This window comes from Chiloscyllium plagiosum, unplaced genomic scaffold (assembly GCF_037043375.1).
Source record: "Chiloscyllium plagiosum isolate Xiang-an unplaced genomic scaffold, Cpla_swu_hap1 HiC_scaffold_9, whole genome shotgun sequence".
Classification (NCBI taxonomy): domain Eukaryota; kingdom Metazoa; phylum Chordata; class Chondrichthyes; order Orectolobiformes; family Hemiscylliidae; genus Chiloscyllium; species Chiloscyllium plagiosum.
Genome location: NW_028270147.1, coordinates 60,692,595 through 60,718,432, shown reverse-complemented (window position 1 = coordinate 60,718,432; position 25,838 = coordinate 60,692,595). Strand labels below are relative to the sequence as shown.

The 25,838-nt window shown below is 40.6% G+C and overlaps 1 protein-coding gene across 2 annotated transcripts; it reads left to right on the top strand.

The window, feature by feature from the left end:
* The first annotated feature begins 1,022 nt into the window (after positions 1–1,022).
* On the top strand, positions 1,023–24,169 carry dynlt5 (dynein light chain Tctex-type family member 5). Of its 2 annotated transcripts, none has more exons than XM_043699409.2 (5): positions 1,023–1,100; positions 4,302–4,426; positions 10,983–11,074; positions 15,770–15,894; positions 23,924–24,169. In XM_043699409.2, exons 2-5 carry the CDS (start codon positions 4,314–4,316, stop codon positions 24,125–24,127), a joined length of 534 nt encoding a protein of 177 aa, XP_043555344.1. In that variant the 5' UTR covers positions 1,023–1,100; positions 4,302–4,313; the 3' UTR covers positions 24,128–24,169. The 2 variants fall into 2 exon arrangements, with proteins under 2 accessions (XP_043555344.1, XP_043555345.1); XM_043699410.2 differs by lacking the exon at positions 1,023–1,100 and adding an exon at positions 2,220–2,462.
* The last annotated feature ends 1,669 nt before the right edge of the window (positions 24,170–25,838 follow it).

Here is a 25,838-nt window from a genome sequence, read left to right as displayed (position 1 = left end):
TTTATAGCATAAGATCATAGTGTCAGCTGCATGGCACTATCATCTTGTGCTATAAATTCTGTTTCTTATGATCCTGCCTCACTAGCCACTGACAAAGGCCCCGAAAGCCAGTACTTCAAAATAAACCTGTTGGACTATAACCCGGTGTTGTGTGATTTTTAACTTTGACTACCCCAAACCAACACCGGCACCTCTTCATCACATTCTAGGTACGGCACTAAAAATTGTTGCTACTCCCTTTTGGTCTTTCTAGTCTTGATGTTGCATTGCAACACACGAGGCCAGTTCAGGAGCTGAAGATGTTCTATATCCAAAATCGCGCTGTATTTCATTTTTTGGATCACCCAGAAACCTATATAATTACCATCAGTGACACATATAATAATTAATCACATATTTCATGTATTACTCAAAGCATAAATAATGTTATTCCACCCTCAAAAAGTTTACTAGACAACATTATGCCAAAAAATAATATTGGATCATTCTTTCCACAATCATTAGCTCACATCCTGGTTTTTAAGCCCTTCACCAGATCACAAAGAACTATTAAACAATGGATATAATTTAAGACAACAGAAAAGATCTAAGATTGGGGTAAATGTAGGGAAATTGTAAACAATTTCAGACAGCAATTCTTACAGTTAAGGAACACTTTAAGTGTCTGTGTGCAGCTCTTCATAAACAGCCAGTGATCATCCCCAAACAATATTGGTTCCTCACGGTGTACAAATTCTTAATTAACTAGACTACAAAATACAAAATCAGGTTTTGTTCAATCCAAAATATTAACTGTTCCCCTCTCCACAGCCAGACCTATTGAATATTCGCTCTGTATTTCATTAAATAGGGGTTGAGGAAAGATAAATTAAAACCATGAGATTTTTATTGGTTGAAACTGGTTAAATGACGGGACCAGGCGGGGAAAGTGTAGTTTCGATTGGTTATTTGGAACAATCATCAGTTTACGGTGGCTAAGATTGGTTGAATGATGAGAGGCTACTCCTTGCGTTTTCTGTTTCCTGTAATTGAGATTCAGTGCGTTGCCAGGGACAGCCTTGGACAAATAAACAGAAGGATCAAGTTGTTCGTAATTTTTTGTAAGTTTTCTTTTGGAGGCAAACTTCACACTTAAGTGCAATAGTGTGTTTTGACTAGATTGTAGAACTGGAGACTGAGTGTTTAAATGTTAGTAGTTGATTTCACTCACTTGCCCTTAGCAACGAAAGAGGAAAAACTGTAGGCTAAGTAATTGTGTGGAAGTGTAATACGGCAATTCCTCAGTTTCACCCTGAACTGGCATAGCCACATTGCGTACAACTTGCAATTTATTTCTATCTCCTAAGCAACAAGTCATTTCTCATCTGTTGTTCTTGTTAAATTAATCTTCTTTACTTACCACTAGCTAAAGTCGTGGTTCCAACGTTTTGTAATCATTAACCACAGCTCCTAAGAGAATTGTAACCGCTCAAGTTTGTACTCAGTTAAACATTTTACATCACTATGTTTTTACGTTATTCTTGCTGTTTAAATTTGCAACATCCAAAATTATATAAGTAAATTTTAAAGAGTTTGGCAAAGCATTTTATGTTGTTTTCTACACATTGAAATGTGAGATTGTTTTGAATTCTTTGTTTCGCATTTCCTCCACCTCATTAATAATGAGGAAACCCTTTTTTAGCGTAAATAGGAGAAAATCTAGACTAGTTTAGCCCCTGATTTTATCGCCAATAGTCCGTTGTTGGAACTAAAATCTTTCCCTAAACTGAAACACTTCTTTTAAGCTAGCAATGCATATGATTGGGGTGGGGGAGAATATTAAACTCTCCATTGATATTTTAACTAATGTAGAAAGTGGCTCGTTTGTAATAGATTTATTTCTTGTTTCATTAAGGAATTTTGAATTCTTAGCAAGAATAACTGGAGAAATCAGTACATTTTCTATTCATTTATAGGATTGTTCAATCATCCACAGAACTTTGTTTTTGAAAAATTGTTTTCTTCTGTACAGAAATTAAGCTAAACATTTTTTTTCTCTTCCCTTAAAATTGTATTATTATTCCATTCCTGTGTAATCTCTTTGTGTGTGACCTTGTGATTATTTTGGATTTGATGTAAATTTAGGTATTTTTCTGACAATTCTTCCTTAGGTACAAAGCAATGGGCCTTTGAAAGAGACAGTCGAACAAAGTTGGATTCCACTAATTGTAAATGGAAAGTACTTCCAAGGACTTGAGGGATAATTTACATTGAAAATGCCAACCCACTGATGTTAAATGGAATCTCAAACTTACTTTCTCATCTGTGCTAAATTAGTTAATCTCTGCCAGGAGAACACTTAGCTCTATCATTTGCATCAGTATTCCCTAGGATGGAAGAGGAGACATATCAGCCAAGGTTCCTGCTTCTAACTGCCATACAGTACTTCCTCCTTGAATTGTACAATTACTAAATTTGCAAAGGTATAGGGAACTATAACTGTCACTTGGATCTTGTGTAACCAACTCTATTCATGCCAGTAACCTTGCCAAGTTTGTAAAAGCCAACTAGGTGCACTAGCAGCTGGATTAGACAGTTATACAGCAAATTTACACCTGGTTTCTTGCCAGCATTAACAGCTGGTAACAGCGGTTTGTGAATGTAGGAACAGGAGGAGACAACTTAACCCCTTGGAGCCTTTTAAGTCATTCAGTGGGGCTCAAAATAACTCAATATGCCACACGTCTGAATTTGAGATTTAAAATTAGCAGTTGACTTGGGATCAATTGCTGTTTTGCAGAAGAGAGTTGCAATCTTCTTCCACCCTTTGTATGTTCCACTGTCACACCTGAAAGACTTGTCTCTAATTTTTAGATTGTCGTCTCATCCTATATTACCCAACTTGCAAAAATGATGTTTCCATGCCTACCCTATCTGTTTCCTTTATTATCTTGACAACATCCATCAAATCACCCTTAACCTTCTAAATTCCAGAAAATGCAATCCTAGAAAGTGAAATCTCTCTTCATGATTTATTGCCTGGACTCAAGTTTGGTTGAGGTTAAACCACGGCAGAATCCTATCAAGATCAATATTTCCTGCCTGAGATGTGGTGGACCCAGTTGCTTGTGGCATTCCAGATATACCTGGATATAAGGACCACCATTCCATTACCCTCCTTGACTATTTTCAGTAACTGTTCATGACATTTTAATGATCGATGTATCTGGTGATCTGGATCCCTGAAATCTCTGGGCATTCTTTGCTTTTTATCTTTTCACCATTTAGAAAATTTTTTTGTCCTATAATTTATTTCCAAAATGTATTGCCTTCCATTTTCCTACACTGAAATCAAATAGTCACAGTTTTCCAGTTGTTATAGCTAGCAATATGTCTTTGCATTTTCTGCTCCATTTTACAAAGCTTTGCTTGCAATACTTGCTGTCTTAGTGTCATTGGCAAATTGGATATGGGGCTTTCTATTCCATCATCTCAAGTCATCAAGATCAGTTGAGACTCCAACACAGATCTTTGTCAGATACTAACAATCATATCCTGAACATCAAAGTATTTGTCTATTATCCTTATGCTCTGTCTCTTAGCTCTGGCCACTTTTTTAACAAGGGCAGTACTTGGTTCCAATTCCATGAACTTCAACATTAACTGTTTCATTTGGTCTTTGTTAAAGTTTTTCAGGAATCAGTCTAAATAATATCTGCAGGTATTCCCTGTCTACTAATTTATTCACCTCTTCAAAAGAAATTAAATTGGAATTTTCCGGTATACCTGGCTCTCTCCTCAACTAAGAGGTTTCAAAGTGTTCACCTTTCTCCTTCATAAACTGCAAGGACCTTGGAAGGTTAAAGTTAAGGCAGTTGCAATTATTTTCATCTATTTCCTTAAAATCCACAGTGGAAGCCATCTGGTTGGTCATTATATTGTCATTGCTTTTTCATTACTTTTATTTTACCTGTGTTAATTTTGGTCAATTCCCTTCCCCAATTCAACCTTAAGTTTTGTTGATTTCTATTTGTTAACCTTTCTCTATCTGTAAATACTTACACAAGTTTGTTCCCAATTAAACATTTTCAAGGGATTTATATAGCTCGTATTAACCCTTTTTCCTAATATATATTTATTATAACAAAAATTAAATTGTATATTTTTAGTGATCTGTTTCTAAACATTTATTTTTCACAACTTTATAGATGGGCAAAACTTAGCATTCAATTCCAGCATAGCTTTTGGGTTTTTGAGTTGTTGCCTGCCTTAAAACAATTTTTTCAAGGATACGTAATGGTTGACATGTCTTCTACCTCTAGGAAAACATCAGGATGTCTGACATTGCAAAAGACAAAGCCGCTCGCTTACTGAGGAAGACTGGTAGCTTTTCTTCACTCAGTAGCTATGATGTCAAAGTGAAGGAAAGCAGGCGAAAGCAAAAGGAGTGAGTAATCTGTGTAAAATATTTATTGATGCTGAATAGTGACTTTTTATTTTTCTTGCTTGCTCACAAACATTGTGAAATAGTGTATCTTCAAGCTTTGGCAGTAAATAACTCTGGAGTATGTCACTGGAAAATGTTAAATTTTTCCGATTGTTATTGCACACAGCTATGTTGTGTTAAGGCCATATAATTTCTATTAAATAAACACTGCACAGCCACATATCAAACAACTCCTTTGTTACTTTTCCTTGAAGTGCGACACACAAATTTCAATGTTACACTTGAGCATAACAGAAGGCAGAGGAAAGTAAATGAATCAAACTCCCATGATGATACTTATGCGGTGTTAGAAGCAATTTATACACTGTGTGGCACTGCTAGGAGGCGTGAATTTTGAAGTTGATCAAGCAAGCATGTTGCTTTTGTCCTGGATAGTATTGAACCTCTTGAGTGATGTTGGAGTCTCGTTCATCTTGTTGACTGGAGAGTATTCCATAACTGTCCTAAATTTTGCCTTGCAGGTGCCCATCAAACATGACAGGTGGATAGGAGTGAAAATACCCAATTTGCAATGTTTAGTTGTATTTTTGAAGTGTTGGAGGAACAATGGTGGATGTGTAAGCAGTAGGATGGAAACTGTGGGCTGCCAGACTAACAGATCCTTGGGCCAGTGTTCAACAGGTTGAAGAAACTAGCCAGCAAGGCCACTGTGTGAGATGAATGGGAACCAAAATGTAGCAGAAGAGTTAACATGAGGCAATGGTCTTTGGGTGTATTAGCATTGATATGTGATGGCATATAGTAGAAATATTGAGTGTTTATTATAAGTACTGATGATAAGGAACAAAAATCACATTTTTACTTTGTGTGTGATGGTTCATGATATTTATTGCTAATATTATTTAAATATGTGTTTTAATATGGAAAGAACTGTGTATAACTTTGTTTTCTAATTCATTCATGTGACATGAGAATCACTGGCTAGGCCAACATTGGATGCTTTTGAGAAGGTGGTGGTGAACTTTCTTCTAGAAGTTATTGTGTGGGCTAAGAAAGGGAGATCTACTTTTAATTTCATTTGGAGCTATCAGAGATGGTGGTGGGTTGTTTGGAAATATGTTTACATGCACTTAAATGAGGCCTTCAATTTAAAAAAAATTATGTAAGTAATTCAATGCTTCAGGAAATAAGGGCAAAAGAAAGGAAAAATTGAACTGTTTCCTATCAACAAGGTACCCTGTGATATTGGGACGTAGCAGAGGAAACAAGTTTCTTTGCCAAATAAATGAACAGAACCTTGTAGCAATTCTGAATCTCTGCATTACTAGTGCAGTGACATTCCCATTACAAAATCACCTCTCCTTAGTTTTACACTGGGAATGATTATTTAACAAAATCAGAGTGCTGGGAAAGACTGCAAAGCATTGAATTACTAAGCTTGACTTGGAGTGAAAGACCTGTGCTTGCAGAATGTGTTCCAAGAGTCTGAAATAACTACTTTGAGTGTCAGTTTCAACTCTTTAGAACTTTTTCAAGTGTATTGAGTTTTCTCATTTTCATCTCAACTTCATTACCTCATCCTTCAGTGCAGCACAGGAGATATTTACTGAATCCATGAGGAGCAGTCACAAGTAGCAATACCAGTGGCAGTTACCTTTTCGGCAATTACATAGCATTCCAGCAAGAATACACCGACAGCTAACTTCCAAAGATGCCAGACATAGTTTCAGTCAGAGTTCTGTGACTGCCATTTCTGTCTCTGTGCTTGCAACCCTAAAATCTGGAGTCACAACCCACAGTTTAGGTGGCCCTGCAGCTCTGTTCAGTTCCTAATTCATACATCATCTTATAATGCACCAGTGGAACATCTATGATGCCAAGAAATGAAGAAAGTAACATTTGTCTTGAGCAGTAGCAAAAAGTTGACAATTGAAGACATTGTGGCACAGAGGTAGTGTCCCTGACTCTGAGGAAGAAGGTTCAGTTTCAAGTTCCACTTGTTCCAGAGGCGTGTTAACATACATCTGAACACCGAAATTAAAAATATATAAAACTGACAATTGGAAAATGACATCCTGTTTTACACTTTGATCTCAATCACAATGAACGTCAAGTTGTTGGACTAATTGTAACGCGCAGCATCTCTTATTCACCGAGTTTTGGGTTTTAGTAAATAATGAAGCTCTCAATGATACTCAGGTACCTGAGGAGTACTCCAGTCATTTCAAACAGCATTTCTGCAGCAGAAAGTTAATATTCACCTGGAGCTGGGTGGATCTCTCCATTCAACGGAGTCAGTGCATTCTCTACAGCTTTACTTGTTTGGCTCTTAATAGCCAGCTCCTTGACTGGATTTTTATGACCTGATTTACTGGTCATAGTAGTTAGATAAAAGAGGTCACAATGGAGAGACGACAACAATTTATTTGTGCCTGAAATCCTGTCCCTTCGCACTTGATGCAATTCTGGCATGTAATACATAATGCAATGAAAATGCATGAGCAGGTTAAGATTTTATTATATTTCAAAGTCAGCCAAGACAAATGCTGCAGATTATAATCAACTATCCTCACTTCTTCATGCTGGCTTCCCCTCTAATTGAGCTGTTTTAAGGAGAAGCTGTAAGCCTTTTATTTACTAAAGTGCCTTTAATAGAAGGTAGCAGTCCCTCATTACTTTGGTAGCTTGCAATTTTGTTTTATTGCAAACATATTTGGAACATTATCATGCTAACTGGGAAGCAGAAGTAAACTTAAAATGAATGTCAGGAAAAAATATCCTTCAGAATAATAAATATTTACCAAGAAATGTTGTAGAAGCAAAGTACAATAAGATGTGATAATGAGAGAGTTAATGAACTGAAGTGATGAGCTTGGAAGTAGTAAATTGACTTTACACATTCTGACTTTTTTTACTCCTTATGATCTTCATAATTGTGAATATAACAAAGAGTATTTGTATTGTGATATCGTTGTCATTTCCTGAGGATATCCAAACTGATTCTCAAATATGCTCAACTCGATTAAACTTATTTCTGGATCAGTGGTGCTGGAAGAGCACAGCAATTCAGGCAGCATCCGAGGACAGGCAAAAATCGACGTTTCGGGCAAAAGCCCTTCATCATTCCTGATGAAGGGCTTTTGCCCGAAACGTCGATTTTTGCCTGTCCTCTGATGCTGCCTGAATTGCTGTGCTCTTCCAGCACCACTGATCCAGAATCTGGTTTCCAGCATCTGCAGTCATTGTTTTTACCTCGATTAAACTTATGCCAAATTTGATGCAGTGACTTTGATACAAATATGTTCTGTCTACATCACAGTTAACAATCAGAAGTTAAATTGGAACATTGTGTAACTGTGGAACATTTAAGTCCTAAAGTAAAGTAGAACATTAACTCAATGAAGATTGAGTGAAAAAGGCAATAATATGAGCCAAAGTTTCTCCGTCTTCCTGAGTTAGCCAAGGAGTTATTACTTACTGTGCATGTCTCTTCTCCCTCCACACACCCCACCGCCACATCCCTGCCCCTAAACACACAAAACAAAACTTTGACCATTTGTGTATGAGGCCATCCACAAACATTGGGTCAATGTCTACATGTACACTGATTTATGCACCTTTACCTGTCAGTCCTTGCCTGTCTGTATCATCTTATTTGTCTGTACCTAACCTTGCAATTGTCTTTTTCAACATGTGGGAAGACTATAACTATTACCTTTTGGCTCCACCACAAATTCCATCATGGAGTCATACTACATGGAAACACCCCCTTCAGTCCAACTCATCCATGCCGACTGGACGATCCAATCTGACCTTCTCTCATTTGCCCCAAATTCCTTTTTTTCAACCGTTCCTAAACTTATCTTCATTCAGATACCTTTCAAATGTTCTAATTGTACCCACCACCTCCTCTGGCAGCTTGTTCCATACAAGCACCACCACCTGCATGAAAAAGTTACCCATCTGGTCCTTTTTCAATCTTTGCCCGCTCCCCTTAAATCTATGCCCTCTAGTTTTGGACTGCAACCTTATAGAATTTTAAAATCATGAAATGTGTGGATATGGAAAATGACCTTGGCTATTTACCCTATCCATGCCTCTCATGATTTTATAAAGTTTTATAAGGATTTTGAGTGATTTTAATATCACATGTATTTTACAGTGAAATATAATAAAATAGTGAAAAGCTTTCGTTTGTCACCATAATCCAGCATTATTTTGAGAGTTTAAAAATAAGAGAAAATGAAATGATATAGCTTAAGGAGAAGTCCATCCATGCATGTGTTCTGAGTTGGCTCAGAATCACCATCGCCACACCAGACCCAGCTAACATCGAAGTTGCTGTTCCTCAGGCGCCATCTTGCACTGCCGGGTACACCTCACTGATGTCACCTCAGGGCCCACTCTCCCCATGCTGGTATTGTGCTCCCTTCCAAGCTGTCACCCCTCAGCCTCTGTTTCAGGGAAAAAAGCCCCAGCCTATTCAGCCTTCCCCAATAACTCCAGTCTTAGCAACATCTATGTAAATCCTTTCTGCACTCTGTTTAACAACATTCTTCCTGTAGAAGGCAACCAGAATCGTATACAGGCCAGGCCAATGTCCTGTACAACCACAAAATGACGTCCCAACTCCGATACGCAATACTCTGACCAATGAAGGTAAGCGTGTCGAACACCTTTTTCACCACAATGTCTACCTGCGAGTCAGCCTTCAAGGAACTCTGACTCTGCACCCCTCGGTCTCTTTGTTCAGCAATACTCTCCAGGGCCCTACCATTAACTGCATAAGTCCTGCCCTGATTTGCCTTACCAAAATTCAACAGCTCACATTTATCTAAATTAAACTCCATCTGCCACTCCTCAGCCCATTGCCCCATCCAATTAAGGTTGCATTGTTCTCTGAAATAATCTTCTCCACTACCCCACCTCTTTTGGTGTCATCTGCAAACCTATCAACCATGTCTCCTATGTTCACATCCAAACATAAATGATGAAAAGCAGTGGACCCAGCGCCGATCCTGTTAGCACACCACTCGTCACAGATCTCCAGTCCAAAATGCAACTCTCTCCCACCTTCAAGCCAATTTTGTATCCAATTGGCTAGCAGCCCTTGGATCCCATGTAGCCTAACCTTACGAACCAGTCCACCATGCGGAACCTTGTTGGGCACTTTGCTGAAGACTATATCGACAACATCTACTAGTCTGCCTTTGTCAATCTTCTTTGTTTATCTTCAAAAAAATCTTAATCAAATTAGTCAGACGTTATTACCCACACACAGTCACGTTCATTATCCCTAATCAGTTCTTGCTTTTCTAAATACATGTAAGTCCTGTCCCTCAACAACAACTTACCCACCACTGATGTAAGGCTTCATCCTTATTGTCAACTCTAACACTCTCTGGTTGCACTCAACTGTTTGTATCCTCATTCTGTTTGACTGAGCTGAGTTTTGGGCCTTAGTCTTTGTTATGAAAAAACTATTGATTTCCATCTGTAACATTTCCATCCTTTCACTCTGCCTCAGTCCATTAACTAATGAAACCTGTTCCATTATTTTTGTCACACTTGAACTAGATTATTCCACATGGCAACCTGAAAATTTCTGTAAATTCCACATTTACGTACATTTCACTTTTTTTTCCACCACCAATGCCTCAAAGTTGTGATTTTTAGTCATCCATTGTTTCCCCCACTCTTCAAGCCCTCCCTAACACTCTTATTTGTCTGACTAGCATTATCTGTAACCTTATGGTATGCTACTCCAGCCATTTCGAACCCGTTCCCTGAATTATTTTACTCAAAATGCAGGTTCCTTTGTCTACATCTCTCAAAGCCAATCAAGCCTGATTGTTTGCACGATGATTTTAATAGTTATCTTGAAAGCTTGGTTGTGTTCTATATTCAGAAAACCTTCATGACTATCATGTAAGACAGTTGGCCTTGAAATAACATGTAAAGGAGATTTGCTTCAGCAATTCAGTTTTAGTTCTATACTTCGCTCATTTATTGTGAAGCCTTGATGTCTTGATTTAAAAATAAACACCCTCCCGTCCCCAGCATACAGTCAAGCCAAGTAACGCAAGATAACACCATCCTACCTAACATTGCTATCAATTCTGTCTAAGTTTTTGAAGCAATGTCATTACTATTCTGTAATGCGCACGTTTTTTGCTCCATCTTAACATTTGTGTTTACTGCAAAAACCAACATGGAACAGCAATTGGCAATTCATTTGATCTAAACCTTGAAGCCTTACAAATATGGAGTCCTGGTTCAGCATACCACTAGATTTTTCCAAATAAATTTCTTATTTGTTGGAGTGACTATCATCTTGGATAGATGAAAAAATAGTCTGAGAGATTATTCGGTTCAGGTTCAACTACCAATTATGAGCGACCTGAAGTGCACTTCTGGCTTCATATTATTTCTTATCCTATTAGTCAACAAATTCAAAGTGTTCACTGTTTTTGAGAATTTTAGAAAAAGCTAACTTAATCCAAATTTAACTTGTAGACTATTTATTCCTCCCCACTCATTGTCTTTTTTTTAATAGTTCCATGAGTACTGTGTCCTATATGGATGATCCAGGTCATCACGATGATATTCCACGGCCAGCACAACAAATGGAAAACACATATCAGTTATGTGAGTTGAGGCATTTCAAGTTCTTGGGCTTTTCATAACTTAATGATACAAACATCAAAAATTGACAAATATTTGAAAGGTTTTGATGAAAACCTGACTTTTTAATGTGTGTTTGTTAAATTAGATTTCCTAAATTGAACTCTGACTTCATAACTTAATAGGAGCAAACTATTAATTAGATATTGTGGAGAAAATTTACTGATAACTATTCCAAAAAACAATTCTGTCACTACTTCAGTCATTCCAATTCATAACTGTTTCAAGTTTAGTGCATTTGTTCTTCAGTCCTGTAGAAGTTTTAAAAAAAAACCTAGTGTAATCACAAAATTTCTTTTGCAATGAATTGCAGAGAAATATTCTCTGCAGTTTAAGTGTGGCAATAGTGTTTGTGTTCTTGGAGTGTGTGATTGGGTTAGGGAAATGTACTCGTACAGTTGCCTTCTTTCTCCTATCAGGTTCTTGCCTGAGTCACTTCAATTTATTTGAGTTATCTTCAGTTGTACCTAGTTATTGTATATACAGTTTTAAGATAGCTTAAAATGCTATATTATTAGGATTTTTAAACAGAATTGTGAGATGCTAACATTTGGTTAGAAACAATATGGAGAGTCAATTTAAAGTAACAACTATGCACAGGCAGAGGATCCTGGATATGTGTGTGTAAAATCATTAAAGGTGACAGAAGAAAAAAGTTAATAGAGCATACATGATTTATTAACAGTTGTGCACTGCACAATACCGACAACATTTTACTAAAATTACATGAGACTAGTTAGACCTAAGTTGGAATATTGTGTGCAGTTTTAATGCCACACTTCAATGCACACCTTCTTGGAGACACCTCAGAAGAAATTCCCAGGAATGAGAAACTTCAGTAATGAAGATAGTTTGGAAAAATTTGCCCTATTTTCTTTGGATAAGAGAAGATGAAAAGAAGTTTGAAAATCCTCAATGTCATTCAGGGAGTTGGGGTAGAGGGAAAGTGTTCCCAATCTTAAGCAGATCAAGGAAAAAGTGGGTACAGCTTTGAAGTCATTTGCCAAGGAGGAAATGGAATGGAAGAAAAATCTTTTACTCAAAATGAGTAGTTAGGGTCTGGGAGGACTGCCTGTCTGGATGGAATCATGTTCAATTGTTTCATCCAAGAGGGTGTTAGTTGATCGTGTTTTCTTTTTCAGTTCAAAGTGCAGAGACGTGGGAGGGGGGGAAATGCAGGAGATCAGCATCAAGCCATAATATTCATTCAGAGAGCCATTGCAGATGCAACAGGCTGGCTGCTGATTAAGACTAACAATTCTGTATTATAGATAGGAAAGGAGGTTATTGGCTGTCAGGAAGGATATTGGTACAAATCTTCTGATCTGTGGTGGAATCCCTATTTCCAACACAGCAGAGAACAAACTGCCCACTTACGTTTGGTCAGTTTCTTGGGTGAGGGGCCAGGCATCTTCTGTGCTGAACAGCATGGATGAAACCAAGATTGCTTGCAGCCAGCAGCAGAGAGGATTGGCACTGAACCAGTGCCTGGGTTTTCAGCTGTAAATATCCTAATCTGAGGTTTGCATGTCCTTGAGCCATTCTGGCATTTGCCCTATTCATTCCTATCTTGATCTTTTATACCTCTATAAAGTCCTTCTACCATCTTGTACAGTCTAAAGATAAAAGTCCTAGCTTATCCAATCTCTCCATATAACTCAGACCATTGAGATTTGGCAACATCCTTGTAAATTTCTTCTGCATTCTTTCCAGTTTGATAACATCCTATAGTAAGGTCACCAAAACTGAACACAATACTCCAAGTGCAGCCTCACCAACTTCCTGTATAACTGCAACATAACTTCCCAACTTTTATACTCTGTGCCCTGACTGATTAAAGCCTTCCTCACTGCCCTGTTGACCTGTGACTCCAAGGACCCTCTTTTCCACTAAACTTCTTAAGTCCATAGCATTCATGATAAAATTCCTACCTTGATTTGACTTTCCAAAACACAAGACCTCATACTTATCTATATTAAACTCCATTTGACATTTCTCAGCCCAATTCCCCAGATGATCAAGTTCCTGCTGCAATTTCTGATAACCTTCCTCACTGTCCACAATACCGTCAATTTTAGTGTCATCAGCAAACCTATTAATCGTGCCTTTTTCATTCTCATCCAAATCATTGATATAGATAAAAACAGTAATGGGCCTAGCACTGACACCTGAGGCACTCCACTCGTCACAGGCCTCCAGGCCAACGAGCATCCTTCCACTATTACTCTCTGCTTCCTACCATCAAGCCAATTTTATATCCAATTTGCCAGCTTGCCCTGCATTCCATGCAATCTAACCTTCCAGAACAGCCTACCATGTGGAACCTTATCAAAGGTCTTGTTGAAATCCATATAGACGACATCTGTCGCCCTGTCCTCATCAATGTTCCTGGTCACTTCATCGAAGAACTCTAATAATTTTGTGAGGCATGATCTGCTATGCACAAAACCATGCTGACTACTCGTAATCAAGCCCTGGCTCTCCAAATGCATGCACAGTGGAACCTCGATTATCCGAACGAGATGGGCAGGCAGTATTTCATCCAGATAGTTGATTATTCGAATATACTGATTCAATGCCTTGCTCTAGGACTTGGAGTTTTCTGAAGTTTCCTTGCTCCCTCTCTCTGTTTCAGGGTTTGTTTCTGAGCAGACACACAATTGTGTGTAAGGGACCTGCAGCATTGCTGTAGCCTCTCCCCACCACTGTCTCACTTCAATGGGATTGACGCTTGCTATATCCACTCTCCGTTCAGGAGACTAGGCAACAGCACATCGCTGCGCTCCGACCTCGACCACTGCCCCCTGCGCACCCGTGTGGGGAAAGAGAGGGCGGGAGGACAGTCTTTTGGAGATGGTGCCTGGGCTCCCATTGATGTCCAAGACTGTTCTCGGCAACATTTCAGTGAGCCGAATCCACTTTAAATCTCAATAAACAAAAGACATGATTAGTGTTGGTAACACCTCCTTAATGTAATGTTTCTATTGGGACCTTGAGATCTTCTTCGGATAATTTGAAATTCGGATAATTGATATTGGATAATCGAGGTTCCTCTGTATATCTTATCTACCCCAGAATCTTCTCCAGTAACTTACCCTCCACAGATGTTAGGCTTACAGATCCATAGTTCCCAGGATTTTTCACAGCCCTTCTTGAATAATGGGGCAACATTCGCTACCCTCCAGTCTTCTGGGACCTCACCCGTGGCTGACGATAATGTAAAAATATCAGCCAGGATGCCCGCTATTTTTCTTTAGCCTCTTGCAGTGTTCTTGGCTATATCTGGTCAGAACCAAGAGCTTTATCCACCTTCATACATTCTAATACATCCAACACCTTCTCTATTGTGATATGGACTGTCCCCAAGATATTATCACTAACTTCCCCAAGTTCCCAAATCATCTTGTCTTTCTCCATGATAACACTGAGGAGAAATATTCATTGAGAACCTCACCCGTCTCTTGTGGTTCCACACACATCTATCCACTTTGGTCCTTGAGGGGCCCTATTCTCTCTCTAGTTACTCTTTTTTTCCTTTAACATACTTAAAGTACCTTTTTGGATTCACTCTAACCTTCTCAACCAAGGCTATCTTGTGCCTCCTTTTCATCCTCCTGATTTCCTTTTTGGGTAACCTCCTGAATTCCCAGTATAGCTCCAAAGGTCCCCTTGATCCCAACTGCCTGTACCTGAGCAACGCCTCCTTTTTACTGGTCAAAGCCTCAGCATCTCTTTTCGTCCACAGTTCCCTAAACCTGCCAACCTTGACCTTCATCCCCACAGGAACATATGGACCTTCAACTCTAGCTATCTCACTTTGAAAGGCCTCCCACTTATTAGAGGTCCCTTTGCCTGCAAACAAACTATTCCAATCGACCCCTGCAAGCTCCTGTATAATTCCATCATGTCTAAGGTTTACCAGGATTCTGCCTAGATTAGAGGGTATGAGCTATAAGGAGAGTCTTGAAAAACTCAGGTTGGTTTCTCTGGATCAGCGGAGGCTTACAGAAGACTTGATACAAGTCTATAAAATTTATAAGATGAACAGATCAGGTTGACGGTCAGAATGTTTCCCCCAGAGTTGAATCAAAGGGGCATGCATTTAAGGTGAGTTTGGGTGTGGTGGGGGTTTTCAAAGGACATTTGAGGCATAAATGTTTTCGAGTGGTAGCAGTATGGAATGTGAACTGGGATTGTGGTGGAGGCAGATACAAAAGGGGCATTTAAGAGACTTTTAGATAAATACCATGAATTTGCAAGGAATGGAGGGATATGGACCAAGGGCAGGCTAACTTGGTGTCATGTTCAACACAACACTGTTAGCCGAAGGACTCATTCCTGTGCTGTACGGTTCAATGTACTATGTTCTCAGTTTAGTTGTAACAATACTAGAAACCTGGAATCATCCAATGCCCTTGGCATTCATTGTTGCTAAGAATGTAACTGTAGGGTATACAGGCTTGATTTGTGCTTCAAATGTCATATGGAAGTTTCAGTAGTGTTGTTGTCATTGCTATTTTCCACAGATGTAGGATACTTTGAACATATTTTTGTTTTTCAGACTTTTCTTCATCTTTATACCTTTTATATTTATGTACATGATGTTGATTACCAGCCCTAGCTTCTAAATTATTTTAAAGAAGCTATACCTGCTTCCAGATCCAACAAAGTATTTCCCAGGGGCCACTGTGAACAATATTCTCAAAGACGTCCTGCCAAGCTATTTACAGGAGGAGAAGTATGAGCCTGAACTCTGCAGGCAAATGACGAAGACCATTTCAGAAGTAAGTTGAACGTAAAAATACGTTTCTCTACCTGATCTTTCTCCCTCGCTATATTCCACATTCCATCTTGGCTAAATGTTGGGAAAACAGACCATCACTCTGAAACCGTGAGGAAAAGTGAGGACTGCAGATGCTGGAGATCAGAGTTGAAGAGTGTGGTGCTAGAAAAGCACAGCCAGACAGGCAGCATCTGAGAAGCCGGAGAATCGACATTTTGGGCATAAGCCCATTCCTGATGAAGACCTTATGCACAAAATGTTGATTCTTCTGCTCCTCGGAAACTACCTGACCGGCATCACTCTGAAGCACAATGTTATGCAGGTCATCCAGGAGGCTGAGGGAGTAATTGAGAAGATGTACAGGGAAGTGGTCACTCCCCAGAAACAGGATAAGGACAATTGGGTTACTGTCAGGGGAGGAAAGGGAACCAACAGATAGGGCAGGGATCCCCTGTGGCCGTTCCCCTCAGCAATAAGTATACCGTTTTGGATACTGCTGGTGGGGTCGGCCCACTAGTGGAAAGCCATAGTTGTCAGGTCTCTGGCACAGAGCCTGGCACTGTGGTTCAGAAGAGAAGGGCGGACGAATAGAAAAACCCCAGTGGTAGGGGACTCAATAGTTAGACGGATTGACAGGAGATTTTGTGGTCAGAAAAGGGACTCCTGGAAGGTATGTTGCCTCCCTGGTGCCAGGATCCAGGATGTTGCTGATTGGGTTTATAAGATTCTGAAGGGGGGAGGGTGAGCAGCCAGAAATCATGGTACATATTGATGCCGACGATATAACCAGGAAAGGGATTGAGGATCTGAAAAGTGACTACTGAGCGCTAGGTTGGAAGCTGAAGAGCAGGATGAGTAGATTAGTGATCTTGGGTTTGCTACCGGTGCCACGAGACAGTGGGGTGAGGAACAGTCAGCGAGTGCATCTTAACGTGTGGCTGCGAGGCTGGTGCAGGAGGGAGAGCTTCAGATCCCTAGACCATTGGGTTGCCTTCTGGGGAAGGTGGGACCTGTACATGAAGGACGGGTTGCACCTGAACTGGAGGGGCACAAATGTCCTGGGTTGGAGATTTGCTCGTGTAATTCAGGAGGGTTTAAACTAGTTTGGCAGGGAGGTGGGAATCAGAGCCACATGTCTGAGAGGGGGATAGTTGTAGATGGGGCAATGACAGGATGTAGTGAATCTATCAGGAAGGTTTCTCATGTGATGAAACAAAGGGATTGGTTAAAGTGTGGCTGCTTTAACGCAAGGAGTGTTAGCAATAAGAGTGACAAACTTAGAGCATGGATCAGTACTTGGAGCTACGATGTTATGGGAGAAAGTGAGGACTGCAGTTGCTGGAGATCAGAGCTGAAAATGTGTTGCTGGAAAAGCGCAGCAGGTCAGGCAGCATCCAAGGAGCAGGAGAATCAACGTTTCGGGCAAGAAGGGCTCATGCCCGAAACGTCGATTCTCCTGCTCCTTGGATGCTGCCTGACCTACTGTGCTTTTCCAGCAACACATTTTCAGCTACGATGTTATGGCGATAACAGAGATGTGGGTTTCACAGGGGCAGGAATGATTGCTTGATGTTACAGGGTTTAGAACGTTCAAGAAGAACAGGGAGGGTGGAAAAAGAGGAGGGGGTGTAGCATTGTTCAAGTACGGAGGTCCTGCAAATTTGCCACCCAAGTGGATAGGGCTGTTAAGAAAGCTTTTGGTCTAGACTAGAGTGGTGCTGGAAAAGTTCAGCAGGTCAAGCAGCATCCGAGGAGCCCCGTACCTGCTCCCAGGAGGACCAGTTCCACCACAAAACACACCAGATGGCCTCCTTCTTTAAAGACCGCAATTTCCCTTCCCACATGGAAGGGAAGCAACATAACTGCCAGGAGTCCCTTTCCTGACCACAAAATCTCCTGTCAATCCGTCTAACTATTGAGTCCCCTACCACTGGGGTTTTTCTATTCGTCCGCCCTTCCCTTCTGAACCACAGTGCCAGGCTCTGTGCCAGAGACCTGACAACTATGGCTTTCCACTAGTAGGCCGACCCCACCAGCAGTATCCAAAACGGTATACTTATTGCTGAGGGGAATGGCCACAGTGGATCCCTGCCCTATCTGTTGGTTCCCTTTCCTCCCTCCAACGCATCTCATCCACATCCCGCTCCTCCGCCCTCAAACCCCACCCCTACAACCTTAACAAGGACAGAACCCCCCTGGTCCTCACTTTCCACCCGATCAACTTTCGCATTAACCACATCATCCTGGTCTACCCCACCACCAGAGATATATTTCCCTCCCCACCTCTTTCTACTTTCCGCAAAGACCGTTCCCTCCGTGACTACCTGGTCAGGTCCACACGCCCCAACAGCCCACCCTCCCATCCTGGCACCCTCCCCTGCCACCGCAGGAATTGCAAAACCTGTGTCCACACCTCCTCCCTCACCTCCATCCAAGGCCCCAAAGGAGCCTTCCACACCCATCAAAGTTTCACCTGCACATCCACCAATGTCATTAATTGTATCTGTTGCTCCCAATGCAGTCTCCACTACACTGAGGAGACTGGCCGCCTTCTCGCAGAGCGCTTTAGGGAACATCTCTGTGACACCCACACCGGTCAACCCCACCGCCCTGTGGCCCAACATTTCAACTCCCCCTCCCACTCTGCCGAGGACATGCAGGTCCTGGGCCTCCTCCACCGCCGCTCCCTCACCATCTGACGCCTGGAGGAAGAATGCATCATCTTCCGCCTCGGAGCACTTCAATCCCAGGGCATCAATGTGGACTTCACCAGTTTCTTCATTTCCCCTCCCCCCACCTTACCCTAATCCCAAAATTCCAGTTCACCATTCTCGTGACCTGTCCTACCTGCCAGTCTTCCTTCCCACTGATCCGCTCCACCTTCCTCTCTGACCTATCACCTTCATCCCACCCTCATTCACCTATTGTAGTCTTTGCTACCTTCTCCCCAGCCCCACCCACCATTTATCTCTCCACCCTGGAGGCTCTCTGCCTCCATTCCTGATGATGGGCTTTTGCCCAAAACCTCGATTTTCCTGCTCCTCGGATACTGCCTGACCTGCTGTGCTTTTTCAGCACCGCTCTAGTCTAGACTCTGCTTTCCAGCATCTGCAGTCCTTACTTTTGCCAAGAAAGCTTATGGTGTTTTGGCTTTCATTAACAGGGGGATCGAGTTTAAGAGCTGTGAGGTTTTGCTACAGCTCTCCAAGTCCCTTGTGAGACCACATTTGGAATTTTGTGTCCAGTTCTGGTCACCCAACTATAGGAAAGATACAGAGGCTTTGGAGAGGGTGCAAAGAAGGTTTACCAGGAGGCTGCCTGGACTGGAGAGCTTGTCTTATGAAGAGAGGTTGACTAAGCTTAGACTTTCTCTCTGGAGAGAAGGAGGAAGAGAGGTGACCTGATCAAGGTATACAAGGTAATGAGAGGCATGGATAGAGTCAATAGCCAGAGACTTATCCCTAGGGCAGGATTGACTGGCACAAGGGGTCATAGTTTTAAGATATTTGGAGAAAGATCTGGAAGAGATGTCAGAGGTAGGTTCTTTATGCAGAGAGTTGTGAATGCATGGAATACGTTGCCAGTGGTGGTGGTGGAAGCAGAGTCATTAGGGACATTTAATGCGACTGCTGGATATGCACATAGACAGCATTGAATTGAGGGATGTGTAGGTTAGGTTATTTTATTTTACATTAAGATTAATCCTCGGCACAACATCGTGGACCAAAGGGCCTGTTCTGTGCTGTACTTTTCTATGTTCTATTATATCAAATAAAAATTGTATTCTCTTGCTAATGAAAGTGATGGAAGTAGGTGTCCAACTAACAGAATACAATCTTGATAATTGCAACTCTAGTTACTAGAATGAAGGTTATCGAATGGGTAATGTAGCAAATAACAAAGATGGTTCCAGATTTCAGATTTCGACAGAGGACAAAAGAAGGATTTTCTTTTGCACGCAATTTTGTGCTCTGACTGTGTCAGCAGAGTGCTCTGATAATCAAGCACCACTATTCACCAATGCACCATTGGTATAAATTTGCTGATTGAAGCACCAGAGTGGTTAATTACTTTTTTTTTATTACTATTCCAAATAAAATTCACCATGATTTTTTAATGAACTCAAAATAATCTGTTTGTCTGTCATAGAAAAGTTATTCTTAAAGCAACTGACCAACACCTACCCTGTGGTTGTGATTTGAAGTGACACTGCATTATTTCCATACACAGACAAACTCATACAGTCTTAAAAATCTATTGACTTCTCAGGAATTTCTGCTGAGAACAGGATTTCAGGAGGAATGACTCAATCCATCAGAATTCCTAAGTCCAAAAAGATTTAAGCAGCCCATAGCATAGAAGCCCATAGTCCTTCGAAGCCAGGGTTTTCTAGTAAATAAGGGAGCAAGCCCCATCTCTTATCTCCTTGAAAGCTTTGGTTGGTTATTTTCTCCAAATCCTTGTGAGTTCGAATAAAGAGCACGTAAACCATCACACACATTGATTGGAAATGAAGCCAGATTAATTACTTGGTGAAAATCCCGTTTCACTCCAGGAACTATGGAAAGTGGTTAAAATCCTCCAATCTTCTCCAGGTAAGTTCTTAAATATGTTGTCCTGACAGTGGATAAAGCATAAAATTAAAAAGTCAGAATTGTGGGCTGAGAAGTGGCAGATGGAGTTTAATTCAGATAAATGCGAGGTGCTGCATTTTGGGAAAGCAAATCTTAGCATGACTTATACACTTAATGGTAAGGTCCTAGGGAGTGTTGCTGAACAAAGAGACCTTGGAGTGCAGGTGCATAGCTCCTTGAAAGTGGAGTCGCAGGTGGATAGGATAGTGAAGAAGGCGTTCGGTATGCTTTCCTTTATTGGTCAGAGTATTGAGTACAGGAGTTGGGAGGTCATGTTGAGGCTGTATAGGACATTGGTTGGGCCATTGTTGGAATATTGTGTGCAATTCTGGTCTCCTTCCTATCGGAAAGAGGTTGTGAAACCTGAAGGGGTTAAGAAAAGATTTACAAGGATGTTGCCAGGGTTGGAGGATCTGAGCTACAGGGAGAGGCTGAACAGGCTGGGGCTGTTTTCCCTGGAGCGTCGGAGGCTGAGGGGTGACCTTATAGAGGTTTATAAAATTGAGGCGCATGGATAGGATAAATAGACAAAGTCTTTTCCTTGGGGTCAGGGAGTCCAGAACTAGAGGGCATAGGTTTAGAGTGAGAGGGGAAAGATATAAAAGAGACCTATGGGGCAACTTTTTCACACAGAGTGTGGTACGTGTATGGAATGAGCTGCCAGAGGATGTGGAGGCTGGTACAACTACAACATTTAAGAGGCATTTGGATGGGTATATGAATAGGAAGGGTTTGGAGGGATATGGGCTGGGTGCTGGCAGGTGGGACTAGATTGGGTTGGGATGTCTGGTCGGCATGGACGGGTTGTAATGAAGGGTCTGTTTCCATGCTGCACATCTCTATGATAATTTGTGGAATAAGATCTTAAGGAAGGATACTGAAGTAAATCATAAAGATGGCTTTAGGACATTACTAGATGAAAGTATATGGTTAGAAAGGCACACAATACCTGAGAAAGGAACAAATGCTTTGAGTTGAAACATATCTTTGAGCTGAAAAAGATTTGAATTGCTAACTGTCAATAATTATATCAAGGTTTACCAAAAAAATTCAAGATCATATTATAACTATTTTTACTGGAACTGGCAACACTGTACCTTCATTTTTATTATCTTTTATAACTGAAAGAGCTTTTCCCTTTTTGTTTTCAATATTATCCTATTCCTGTGGATGGGTCACTGCAGTCTCAAGCCATTCGCTCACTGAAAGTTCATGCATCCATGACCTCATTGACAATTTTCTGCAAACAAAATGGAAGGTTTTTTTTTCTTTCGGATTGTAATTTGGATGAGCTAGGCGGCAAATCAATGTCTTTTTGTTGACCTCTGAGAATTGGGTTTTAACACAACCCACAGATGAAATTAAAGCCTGCACCCTACTCCAATATTTCATTTAGGATCTTTACAGGAGCAGTGACAAACCACAGTGCAGCGTGGTCCAAAGCTCAGCTTACACTGGCATGAAATTGATAGTCTCATATGTAAGCTTTTGACATTTCTTGCTGTCGAGGGAAGGGAAGAGGTTGGTGGCGCTGCAGGTAATTGCTTCTTCAGAAAATCATTTTGGAGATTTTGTCTTTGATCCAATGCATCATTAGTTGCCTGCCGGATCTTTGCATGCATGGGAGAAAATTAAGGTACTTGCTCTTCTAGGAGATGCAGTAGATCATTGGTACGTTTTTGCTAAATTTAAGAGAAAAGAAACAACTCCCAGGAAAAATAAAAATCCTATTGACCACCAATGACATTCATTCAGTTCACATATTTCTGCATTAAAATAATGAGCAATTGTGGAAATCAGAATTTTTTTCATGTGAAGTATTGTTTTAATGTATTGAAATAATCCTCAAACCCACCTCTTTTCTTGCTGTTTTTTCTCAGTCACTAAATGCCAAGAAACAAAAGATTTAATGTTTCCCTTCAAACATCTTTAATGTGTATTGTCAGACTGTTTGGCTTTTATAAATTAAATTAATGGACTGGAGCATAAGACCTGTGTAACTGATACCACCATGGTTGAAAACATTGAGAGACTAATTGCATTCATAGTTAAGTAATAGTTCAAAGTTTGTGAGATTTGTAGCTCGGGTGCTCATTGTTGTGGTTCTGTTCGCCGAGCTGGGAATTTGTGTTGCAGACATTTCGTCCCCTGTCTAGGTGACATCCTCAGTGCTTGGGAGGATGCACATCTCCCAAGCACTGAGGATGTCACCTAGACAGGGACGAAACATCTGCAACACAAATTCCCAGCTCTTAAGTAATAGTGACAGGTTTTGAAAGCCTGTTTTCCACATAGATAAATACAGGAGTTATACCATGTTGATCAAGAAAAGAATGTACTGGAGTAAGAAGCATAGTGATGATTCTTAATTTTAGTGCAATAAAAATAGAGAAATGTAAGTAGATAGCACAGAATTCCACAGAAAAACAAAACTTCTTCCTGCAATGGATTAGCATATGAGACCTTGCAAAGCTGATTTCATCACTCATTTGTCAGATTTCTGCTTTTCTCCATGTCGATAGGCAACAGAATAGTACTGTTATTTCATAGTATAGTCTTAGAAAGTAAACATCACAAATAAAACAATCTAATTGAAAACTAGATAAAGATAGCAATAAGTACAGCATATATCTCTGTAACATTGTGAGAATTTAACCTTACTATAATTATACAGCACTCTTTGAAGCTTTTCTCTACCTGAATGTTGTTCTGAAACATTAAAGCTGAGGAAACTAAATTTTTTTAATTAAGAGCCTCTATCTCACTGAGACTTCTGACCAACCCAAATCCAAAAAACTGCTTTGAAAACTGAACACATTTTGTCATCTCAGTCAATTTGTGGCACAATAGCTGAGTCAATCTAAATCATTTCAAAATAAATTAACATACTAAATGAAGTAACACATTAATTCCCAAAAATAAATGTCAGTTTGACTTAACTCCACTAGTAAATCAACTGATGAATTCTCTCAAAGTAAGTTCCAGAATATGGATATGCATATTCCCAAAAACCATTCAGCTTTTCCTTGACTATGGTTTTGTTGAAACCAGTCCTTTTAATTTTTGAGAAATATCTTTTAAGGCAAATAGACTAAAAAATGTTGTCAGAAACCTCCCCTCTTCCCACTTTCAATGGTAGAGACAACTGAAATCTTCTAGTACTGCACTTAAAGATCAAACTAGAAAAACCTTGGAAAACATACATGACACACAATGAAAGAGACAATGGAAAAGGTCACATATTTTTGAAAAACCTCAATGTAATAATGGAATTGGAACTTTTAGGCATTGGTTTTATGTATACCTTGCAATAAACTAAACATCTATTGTTGAGAAGGGATTATTGCATGTAAAGAGTAGTAGAATCTGTATTGAATAAATACTTGTCGTTTTTAGGTCATAAAAGCTCGAGTAAAGGATCTCATGATTCCACGATACAAGATAATTGTTTTAATCCATATTGGACAGCTGAATGAACAGAGTATACGCATTGGCAGCCGTTGTCTTTGGAATTCCAAAACAGACACATTTTCTTCTTTCTCTTTCTGTAACCAGTCTCTGTTTGCTGTTGCTAATGTTTTCGCGGTGTACTTTGAGTGAAATGTGCCTGGACAATACAATAAAAAATTGCAATGATCCTGACTAGAAAGCTTCCACTCCAAGAAATCATATGTATGTTATTTGATATCAGTGACATTCAACATATGCTGGGGACCACACTGCAGTCTGACTGTCCCCATTTATAAGTGTCAGCAGACTTCCAACAGTCTTGTCCTCCTGTGGGATATTAAACAACTGGGATTTTGACTTGTTCTCTTTTTCTTGCTAGCAAAAGAAGGCAAGACAATGATATTTGAATGTAGAGCTTTCCTAGCTTCTGTATAAGCAACTAAACAAGCATAGATGGTAATGAAAATAAAGAAACCTCTTACATTTTTGCTATAGCGCCTTCACAGCAGACCAAAGTGCTTTCCAGCCAATTAGTTCTGCAACTAATTTGCACACAGCAGACAGGAAGGTAATTAATAGCCAAGATCATTTATTTTCTGACACTGTGCAATAAACATTGGCCAGGGCATCAGCAATAATTCACAGAAATTAGGATCACGAGTAGGCCATTTGGCCCTTTGAGCATGTTCTGCCATTCATTCTGATCATGGCTGATCATTGACTCAATAGCCTGTTCCTGCTTTTCCCCCATACCCACTGATGCCTTTGCCTCGATGCTAAATCCAACCCCTCCTTGAAATCCCCTATTCTTCTTCTAAATACGCTCTTGGTTATGTTTTATCCACTTAAGATGACAGACAGAACCTTGATGCAACATATTGTCTAAAATACAGTGTTTCCAATGATATGGTGTTCCTTCAGTAGTAAATTAGTGGGTCAGCTCCATTTATTTTGGTGTGCTCAAGTCTGAGGGCCTCAAACTCTCGATGCACTTGAACAACCATTGATCCCATTTTCGATTTATTTTGTTCTCTTCCTCTAATCTGGAATTAACTGTGACAGTATAATTAAAATTTACTAAAATTGTGTAAAGAATCTCAGGCATGTATTTGATTACTGCCATACTGGTATGCTATTTATTCTGAGGGCAATTGTTTTTTTTTCAAGAAAGGCATCATTTGGAACTGTGGATCTCCAAAGACCTGGCCTGTTGGTAATCTGATTGTGGGTGGCATGGTGGCACAGTGGATAGCACTGCTGCCTCACAGCGCCTGAGACCCGGGTTCAATTCCCGCCTCAGGCGACTGACTGTGTGGAGTTTGCACGTTCTCCCCGTGTCTGCGTGGGTTTCCTCCCACAGTCCAAAGATGTGCAGGTCAGGTGAATTGGCCATGCTAAATTGCCCGTAGTGTTAGGTAAGGGGTAAGCGTAGGGGTATGGGTGGGTTGCGCTTCGGCGGGTCGGTGTGGAATTGTTGGGCCGATGCGGACTTGTTGAGCCGATGCGGCGGAGTTGAAGGAATTGGGAGAATGGGATGGTGTTTTTACAGGGGGCAGGATGGGAGGAGGTGTAGTCCAGGTAGCTGTGGGAGTCGGTCGGTTTGTAGTAGATGTCCATGTTGATTCGGTCGCCTGAGATAGAAATAGAAAGGTTGAGGAAGGGGAGGGAGGAATCTGAGACTGTCCAGGTGAATTTGAGGTCGGGGTGGAAGGTGTTGGTGAAGTGGATGAACTGTTCAACCTCCTTGTGGGAGCACGAGGCGGCGCCCACAGCTACCTGGACTACACCTCCTCCCATCCTGCCCCCTGTAACACGGACATCTACTACAAACCGACCGACTCCCACAGCTACCTGGACTACA

Excerpts from the sequence above, each read along its gene's own strand:
- dynlt5 (XM_043699409.2), top strand. The coding sequence starts at position 4,314 with ATGTCTGACATTGCAAAAGACAAAGCCGCTCGCTTACTGAGGAAGACT. Across the intron at positions 4,427-10,982 it reads AGCAGGCGAAAGCAAAAGGA|TTCCATGAGTACTGTGTCCT; the intron begins GTGAGTAATCTG and ends TTTTTTTAATAG. Across the intron at positions 15,895-23,923 it reads TGACGAAGACCATTTCAGAA|GTCATAAAAGCTCGAGTAAA; the intron begins GTAAGTTGAACG and ends TGTCGTTTTTAG.